This window comes from Oratosquilla oratoria, chromosome 41, assembly GCF_046742065.1.
Source record: "Oratosquilla oratoria isolate Oo_2021 chromosome 41, ASM4674206v1, whole genome shotgun sequence".
In the NCBI taxonomy this organism is placed as follows: Eukaryota; Metazoa; Arthropoda; class Malacostraca; order Stomatopoda; family Squillidae; genus Oratosquilla; species Oratosquilla oratoria.
This window is the reverse complement of record NC_134817.1, coordinates 33,514,317-33,523,690: the sequence shown is the minus strand read 5'-3', so window position 1 is coordinate 33,523,690 and position 9,374 is coordinate 33,514,317. Positions and strand designations below refer to the sequence as shown.

General features: G+C 44.1%; 1 protein-coding gene across 1 annotated transcript; it reads right to left on the bottom strand.

Moving 5' to 3' along the window:
* Nucleotides 1–2,299: 2,299 nt before the first annotated feature.
* On the bottom strand, nt 2,300–3,306 carry LOC143021148 (uncharacterized). The gene is made up of 2 exons (XM_076178437.1): nt 3,235–3,306; nt 2,300–2,876 (listed from the first exon to the last, which is right to left on the bottom strand). The coding sequence occupies exons 1-2, from the start codon at nt 3,304–3,306 to the stop codon at nt 2,613–2,615; spliced, it is 336 nt and encodes a 111-aa protein (XP_076034552.1). The 3' UTR covers nt 2,300–2,612.
* Between the last annotated feature and the right edge of the window lie 6,068 nt (nt 3,307–9,374).

Sequence of the window (9,374 nt, the reverse complement as noted above, 5' to 3'; positions counted from 1 at the left end):
TAGACTTAGTAAATATGTAGTGAGTACTGAAACAATTGGTCATTAAAGAAAAGATTAGGGAAATCCATCATATCCGGAGATGTCCCAAGAGAATGGAAGCTAGCTAACGTTACTCCCATATTCAAAAAAGGTGACAAAAAGAAACCAAATAACTATAGGCCTATAAGCTTGACTTCAATCGTAGGAAAAATAATGGAAACTATCATCAGAGATGCTATCGAACATCATTTAGAAAGCAACCGTTTGATAAATGATAGCCAGCATGGTTTCAGACGGAAACGTTCTTGCGTGACTAACTTACTCGAATTCTACAACACAGTTGTAGAATTATGACAAAAGAAACAATATAGATTTAATATATCTAGACTTTGCAAAAGGTTTTGATAACGTTCCCCACGAAAGACTTATTAATTAATTAGCTTCACACGGAATAAGTGGTAGCCTATTAAGTTTGACTAATAATTGGTTGAATGATCGAAAACAGAGAGTTGTTTTAAATGGAAAAACTTCTAGATGGAAAAATATTACAAGTGGAGTTCCTCAGGGTTTCGTTCTTGGGCCACTTCTATTCATAGTATATATAAATGATGTAGACCATGGACTAAAATCTACTGTTTCCAAATTTGCTGATGATACAAAACTGTGCGGAATGGCAAGTGATCACTTAAACCATTTAGATATTCAAGAAGATTTAGATAGATTACAGCAATGGTCTGAAAAGTGGCTAATGAAATTTAACAAGGTAATGCACATAAGTAAAAATAACAGTAAGTACGATTACAAGTTATTTGGAAATTCGTTAACAAAAGTGAATAGTGAAAAAGATCTCGGCGTAATTATCAGTAATGATCTCAAATCATTCAAGCCGTGTATTTCAGCCTCTGAGAAAGCAAATAAGATTCTAGGACTGATCGCGCGATCGTTTGACTTCAAAAGTCCATCACTCATTAACAAGCTATATAAATCGTTAGTTCGTCCACATTTGGAATATGCTGTTTCCGTATGGTCACCGAATCTCATTAAAGACATTGACAGACTGGAAAAAGTACAACGGTGAGCCGCAAAACTAATTCCAAATATAAAAAATAAATCATACGAAAATCGACTAAAACACATGAATCTGTTTTCCCTTAAAAAAAAAAAAAAAAAAAAAAAAACCGTAGACTCAGAGGTGACTTGATACAGGTCTTTAAAATTCTAAAGGGAATTGATATCAAAAGTGACTAAATTTTCACATTGAATGAGAATCAGACAAGAAACAATGGTCTCATACTGTCTGGAAATAGATTCATTTTGAAGGTGGGTAGAAACAACTTTGCCAACCGTGTAGTTAATGAATGGAATAAACTTCCTGCACAGGTAGTGCAATGCACTTCAGTTCGAAGCTTTAGAAATCATTTAGACATAAGCAATATGCTGTAATGATTATAATTTATTTATTATTATTTGTTTTTGTTTTGTTATCATTTGTCTGACTCTCATTTATTATTAGTTATATGTCAATTTATTATTATTTACTATTTTACTGTTTGTTATCATTTAACTATACCTATGCATTTATTTATGTATTTTATTTGTTATTTATATTATCATAGTTTTTATTTATTGATTTATTATTATTATGATTTTTTTCGTATCCGACCTAGATATGGACCAAAAGGTCTCCTGTCGGCATGCTCCGCCTTTGTAATCCTTTGTAATCCTTATGGATAGGGATGGCAGGTGGTAAAGGATATGGAACTGCCTAGTGTAGGCCTTATGGTCTCTTGCAGTCTCCTTCTTATGTTCTTATGTTCTCTTTCTCCTCCTCCTAATCCTCAGCCTTCTCCTCCTCATCCTCTTCTTCCTCCATCAGTGTTTATTGGTTGAGGAACCTCCAGTCTGTCTTGACTTCTTGGCTCATTACTTTCATGTTCCTGATCAAACCGCTTGGCCCTGGCCTCTGCCAAACTGTTCTATTCATTTTTAATGGCACCCACTCAATACCAAAAAGATAATTATTTTTTTTAATACATCACAAATGATAGAGGGAGAAAGAATTCTTCGACCGTGTTTCCCATGCAAATAGCAGAAGGTGACTAAGTGGTACGGAGTGCTGGGACCAGGGATCCTGTTCCCAGTATGTTCATCTAGCGAGAATAAACTTTATTCAGGATAAACCAAAACTTCATTCTACATAATGGGATTTTTATTTCGTTCAGTTGGTGATGAATAATGGGAACAATGAACTAAATATTCACAAGAGAAGAGAAAAATGACAGCATCAAATGGCGGGATTTGTTGTTCACACTACCGCCATCTAGCACCAAGACGAGGTCGTTAGAAAGTTGTTAGACGTTCGGAAGAGAATTGGAAGGATGGGGAAAAAGGAGGAAGAGAGAATGATATAGAACATTGATATAAATTATGACGAGTCAGAGCGTTTCCTTGCCTAAACAAGACCAGGTCACTTTTCTTTTGGAAACAACGCCATGACGTCACGAGCAAGCCTGTCACACCCACCATTGGATGACGTGACATCGTTTCCAAAAATGAAGCGATCTGTTGTTGTGTGGACTTGGACGGAGACTCTTTCGTTGTGACGACAGAGCGAGAGGCTCGAAGAGGTCTGTTCAGTGATAGCCGTAGCCGTGGTGGCTCTGGTGCCCGTAGCCACTGTGTCCGTAGCCACTGTGTCCATACCCACTGTGTCCGTATCCGCCATGTCCGTAGCCACCATGGTGGTGGACGTGGTGATGCGGGACGTAGACCGGGTGGTAGATGACCCTGACGGGCCTCTTGTAGCCCTTCTTGAAGAGCTTGAAGGGCTCGGGCTCCGCAGACGCCGAACTCAAGATCGCCGCCAGGAGGAGCGTGGCGAAGAGGAAGACGTGGGCCTGTGGAGGGGGAAGAGAAACGTTTCTTTAAGAACAACTTAGACTGTAATAAAATCGCCCTGCGGCAGCCAGAGTAGATGTCACCTCCATCCAAGAAGAGGGAGACGTGGGGATCGTTGGACCCTCGACCCGGAGAGACCTTGGACATTGCTGCATGCCAGACCTCCTGATGACCATTCCTCCGAATCCTCTCTCACCCGACGAGACAGATTTCATATGGCCAGGCTGCTGTGTGGCCACCACCCAGCTCTTCTAAGTCACCAGAAGAAGAAGTTGGATGAACGAATCACAGATAACTGTCCAAGATGTAACACTTCGCCACATATTATACAACGCGTTATGGAAGACTGCATCTTACGAGAATGACGTACACCGACAGCACAGCATATACTGTATGAGGGATTTGTGGGGAAGACCCAGTTCCAGCCATGGCATTCCTCGGGGAGACGGGAGTGTCCGGCCAGCGAGTCTAGGGAACGACAACAACAACTATAACAACAACTGAATAAAATCGCATGACGGAACACTTTGAACTTCTGTAATGGTCTTCCCTCAGCTGAAGTAGTGGCCATCCGTACTGATTTCATTCTGGCTCTCGCCAGGTTATTTTATTTGGTCGAGGAGATTCAGCGTTTGAAACTTTCTTAAAGATTACACTCACCCCTCCTTTAAAAAAAAAAAAAAAAAAAAAAAAAAATCGTGTGCTACAAAGGGGAACAAAATCAGTAAAGTCTGCACAGATTTGAAGGTGCCAATACCCATAGCCCCAACCTCTCTCCCTCCCTTCCGCCCTCGATTAATAACATCAACAGCAGCATGGACAGAAAATACAATATATGTGCCATGGCGATAGAGGAAGTCAAACAATTAAATAACCTCCAACAGGGGGAAGTGAAGGGGTGTTGTTGTTGCTGTTGGCACTGATGTGAATAAAATCGCCTGGCGGCACATGGAACACAAATGAAAAGGAACCGCCAGGCATGGAAGGAGCGGCCGTAATGGGGATTTGGAGTTTAGGTTGACTTACGAACTTCATGATCCTGGTTTAGTTAAGGCTGTCAGTTCGGCGTAGGCACCGTCAGGGGGCTGCAGGGCTGACTGTCAGGGCGTCGGGTCTCCTAGCGCGATATATAGTAATCTGTCAGGGTCAGGCTTCCGGGCGAAGGCAAGTATTTCCGCCCCTCCTCCACTCCCTTTCCCCCTGCCCCCCCCCCCATTTCCCTTTCCCTCCCACTTGCCCACCCCCATACTCACACGCCCACGTGGAGTTCCTACTCCCCACTCCCGCCTCCCCCTCTCCCTCCTCGCCTTTCACCTTCGTCACCACCAACCATCTTCCTCCTCTTGTTGTTACCCTTCTCTCTCCTCTTTTTTCTGTTCTTCTTTCTCTTTTTCCTCATTTTCTTTCCCCCTTTCTCTTCCTTTTCCTTTTTCTCTTCCTCTTGCTCCTCCTCTTCATACACTCTCCTCCTCCTCCTCCTCCTTTTCGTCTTGGACAAATTTAGATTTACAAAGGAAATAGGCAAGAACTGGTTTACCAATAGAGTGGTTAACGAATGGAATAGACTTAGTAACTACGTTTGTAGTGATTACTGAAACAATTGGTCATTTTAAGAGAAGATGAGGGAGCTTTATGGATAGAGATGGCAGGTGGTAAAGGACATGGAACCGCCTCGTGAGGTCGTATGTTCTCTTCCTTCACCTCCTTTTGCATCCTAATACCCCTGTTTTTTTTTTCTCCTAATCTTCCTCCTCCTCCTCCTCCTCCTCCTCCTCCTCCAGCTCCAGTGTTTATTGGTTGCGGAGCCTCCAGTCTGTCTTGACTTCCCGGTTCATTACTTTCATGTTACTGATCAAACGGCTTAGCCCTGGCGTATGCCAAATTATTATATTAATTTTTAATGGCACCCACTCAATACCAAAAATATTATTATTTCTTTTAATATATTACAAATGATGTATTCAGGCAAGTGTCTGTCTGTACGAAATACTTTTCCGAGGTTTTCATTTCCCATCCACCTACTCCTCCTCCTCCTCCTCGTCCTCGTCCTCTTCTTCCTTGTGCTTCCTGTTAGCAATTCTGCATCTTTCATGTTTAATCTTCTCCTCTCCGTTCGATCTTCTGAACTAAGTTTCCATCTGTCCCTGGGTCTTCCCTTTGCCCGTTCCTCAGGGGTGTAGGTATATATAATACCTATCTACAGTATATACCAAGCGGCTTCTTCCCCCTTATAAGGGAGGTAGCCAACCAAGATGTGAATCCACCCCCGCCCATCCCACTCCCATCCACCACCCATTTGTTTCCCTTTTCATCTTAGCTCCTCGTGGATGAAGGGTCATCCCTGTCTCCCGCTCATTGGCCGGATCAGAAGCAATGCAGCAAGACACAGCACCTCTACAGGAGAGCCCCCCACCGCTTCGTTTACATGGCGACCCTCCCACCTCATCCCTTCATGCGGAAATAGAGAAAAAGGGGAGGGGAAATGACTTCGGGCTGTGACAGTTTGAAGTCCATTCAATAGGATTACAAAGAAGAGCATACAGATAGGATACTTTTTGGTACATAACTAGACAGAATGCGAAGACTAGATAGTTCCTGAATAGCCTCAGGCTCACTCTATCCACCTTCGCCTTCCACATCCTTTTTGCTAGTCTTTCCTCACTTATTCTTTTCATGTGCCCAGACTACCCCAGTATTCTTTCCTCAACCCTATCTATTAGTTCCCTTTCCATTCCCGTTCTCCTCCTTGCACATATATTTATTACTCTACCCATCCTTGTAAAACCCACCATAATTCTCAAACACTTCATCTCAAACTTATTTAGTTTTCTTCTTTCTGCTTCCCTTAAATTGCAGGTCTCTGCTCCATACAGCGTCATAGATACAATCACCCCTTCATACAATCTTCTTCTTATCTTTTTATTTTTTGCATCCATCCCCAGATTCCTATTTTCATGATATTTTTCATTGCCACAAGACATTGACTTCTTTCTCACCCTACAGCTTACCTCCACTCCCTCTCCTCTATTTCCTGTCGTATGTGACCCTAAGTATTCTGAACTATTTACTTCCTCTAACCTCTCACCTTAAAGATTTACTTCCAACTTGGTGCCACCCTCTCCCCTTGTACATCTCATCACGTTGGTTTTACCCACATTTACTTTCAACCTCCTCCTATGCCTTTCCAAACTCCATCACTGAGTGTCTTAGATCCTCCACTGACCCAGACACCAGTGCAGTGTTATTAGCAAACAACAACTGGCTCATGTCCCACTTCCCGCTGTTATATCTAATCATCTTCAATCTTGTGCCCACATCACCCTTCCATCTACCTCCCGTAACACCCCATCCAAGTACACATTGAACAACCATGGCGACATGACACAACCTTGGTGCAACCCCACCTTAACCTCACCTGTGACAGAGGGAGAAAGAATTCTTCGACCGTGTTTCCCATGCAAATGGTAAAAGGTGACTAAGTGGTACGGAGTGGTGGGACCAGGGATCCTGTTCCCAGTATGTTCATCCAGCGAGAATAAACTTTATTCAGGATAAACCAAAACTTCATTTTACGTAATGGGATTTTTATTTCGTTGAGTTGGTGATGAATAATGGGGACAATGAACTAAATATTCACAAGAGAAGAGAAAAATGACAGCATCAAATGGCGGGATTTGTTGTTCACACTACCGCCATCTACCACCGAGACGAGATCGTTAGAAAGTTGTTAGACGTTCGGAAGAGAATTGGAAGGATGGGGAAAAAGGAGGAAGAGAGAATGATATAGAACATTGATATAAATTATGACGAGTCAGAGCGTTTCCTTGCCTAAACAAGACCAGGTCACTTTTCTTTTGGAAACAACGCCATGACGTCACGAGCAAGCCTGTCACACCCACCATTGGATGACGTGACATCGTTTCCAAAAATGAAGCGATCTGTTGTTGTGTGGACTTGGACGGAGACTCTTTCGTTGTGACGACAGAGCGAGAGTCTCGAAGAGGTCTGTTCAGTGATAGCCGTAGCCGTGGTGGCTCTGGTGCCCGTAGCCACTGTGTCCGTAGCCACTGTGTCCGTAGCCACTGTGTCCATACCCACTGTGTCCGTATCCGCCATGTCCGTAGCCACCATGGTGGTGGACGTGGTGATGCGGGACGTAGACCGGGTGGTAGATGACCCTGACGGGCCTCTTGTAGCCCTTCTTGAAGAGCTTGAAGGGCTCGGGCTCCGCAGACGCCGAACTCAAGATCGCCGCCAGGAGGAGCGTGGCGAACATGAAGACGTGGGCCTGAGGAAGGGGGAAGAGAAACGTTTCTTTAAGAACAACTTAGACTGTAATAAAATCGCCCTGCGGCAGCCAGAGTAGATGTCACCTCCATCCAAGAAGAGGGAGACGTGGGGACCGTTGGACCCTCGACCCGGAGAGACCTTGGACATTGCTGCATGCCAGACCTCCTGATATCCATTCCTCCGAATCCTCTCTCACCCGACGAGACAGATTTCATATGGCCAGGCTGCTGTGTGGCCACCACCCAGCTCTTCTAAGTCAACAGAAGAAGAAGTTGGATGAACGAATCACAGATAACTGTCCAAGATGTAACACTTCGCCACATATTATACAACGCGTTATGGAAGACTGCATCTTACGAGAATGACGTACACCGACAGCACAGCATATACTGTATGAGGGATTTGTGGGGAAGACCCCGTTCCAACAACAACAACAACAACTATAACAACAACTGAATAAAATCGCTTGACGGAACACTTTGAACTACTGTAATGGTCTTCCCTCAGCTGAAGTAGTGGCCATCCGTACTCATTTCATTCTGGCTCTCGCCAGGTTAATTTATTTGGTCGAGGAGATTCAGCGTTTGAAATTTTCTTAAAGAGTCCACTCGCCCCTCCTTAAAAAAAAAAAAAAAAAAAAAAAAAAAAAAAAAAAAAAAAAAAAAAAAATTGAATCGTGTGCTACAAAGGGGAACAAAATCAGTAAAGTCTTCCACAGATTTGAAGGTGCCAATACCCATAGCCCCAACCTCTCTCCCTCCCTTCCGCCCTCGATTAATAAAATCAAGTGCGGCATGGACAGAAAATACAAAATATGTGCCATGGCGATAGAGGAAGTCAAACAATTAAATAACCTCCAACAGGGGGAAGTTGTTGCTGTTGGCACTGAGGTGAATAAAATCGCCTGGCGGCACATGGAACACAAGTGAAAAGGAACCGCCAGGCATGGAAGGAGCGGCCGTAATGGGGATTTGGAGTTTAGGTTGACTTACGAACTTCATGATCCTGGTTTAGTTAAGGCTGTCAGTTCGGCGTAGGCACCGTCAGGGGGCTGCAGGGCTGACTGTCAGGGCGTCGGGTCTCCTAGCGCGATATATAGTAATCTGTCAGGGTCAGCCTTCCGGGCGAAGGCAAGTATTTCCGCCCCTCCTCCACTCCCTTTCCACCTGCCCCCCCCCCATTTCCCTTTCCCTCCCACTTGCCCACCCCCATACTCACACGCCCACGTGGAGCTCCTACTCCCCCCTCCCGCCTCCCCCTCTCCCTCCTCCCTCCTCGCCTTTCACCTTCGTCACCACCAACCATCTTCCTCCTCTTGTTGTTCTCCTTCTCTCTCCTCTTCTTTCTGTTCTTCTTTCTCTTTTTCCTCATTTTCTTTCCCCCTTCCTCTTCCTTTTTCTTTTTCTCTTCCTCTTGCTCCTCCTCTTCATACACTCTCCTCTTCGTCCTCCTCCTCCTCCTCCTCCTCCTCCTTTTCGTTTTGGACAAATATAGATTTACAAAGGAAATAGGCAAGAACTGGTTTATCAGTGGAGTGGTTAACGAATGGAATAGACTTAGTAACTACGTTTGTAGTGAGTACTGAAACAATTGGTCATTTTAAGGGAAGATTAGGGAGCTTTATGGATAGAGATGGCAGGTGGTAAAGGACATGGAACCGCCCCGTGAGGTCTTATGTTCTCTTCCTTCACCTCCTTTTGCATCCTAATCCCCCTCGTTTTTTTTTTCCTCCTAATCTTCTTCCTCCTCCTCCTCCTCCTCCTCCTCCTCCTCCTCCTCCAGTGTTTATTGGTTGCGGAGCCTCCAGTCTGTCTTGACTTCCCGGTTCAATACTTTCATGTTACTGATCAAACCGCTTAGCCCTGACGTATGCCAAATTATTCTATTAATTTTTAATGGCACCCACTCAATACCAAAAATATTATTATTTTTTTTTAATATATTACAAATGATGTATTCAGGCAAGTGTCTATGTCTGTACGAAATCCTTTTCCGAGGTTTTCATTTCCCATCCACCTCCTCCTCCTCCTCGTCCTCGTCCTCGTCCTCGTCCTCTTCTTCCTTGTGCTTCCTGTTAGCAATTCTGCATCTTTCATGTTTAGTCTCCTCCTCTCCGTTCGATTCTCTGAACTAAAGTCTCCATCTGGCCCTGGGTCTTCCCCTTGCCCGTTCCTCAGGGATGTAGGTATATATAATACCTATCTACA

Coding starts and splice junctions, on each gene's coding strand:
- LOC143021148 (XM_076178437.1), bottom strand. CDS start 3,306: ATGGCTGGAACTGGGTCTTCCCCACAAATCCCTCATACAGTATATGCT. Junction 2,877..3,234: donor TGTCGGTGTACGTCATTCTC/GTAAGATGCAGT, acceptor CCCCCTCCACAG/GCCCACGTCTTCCTCTTCGC.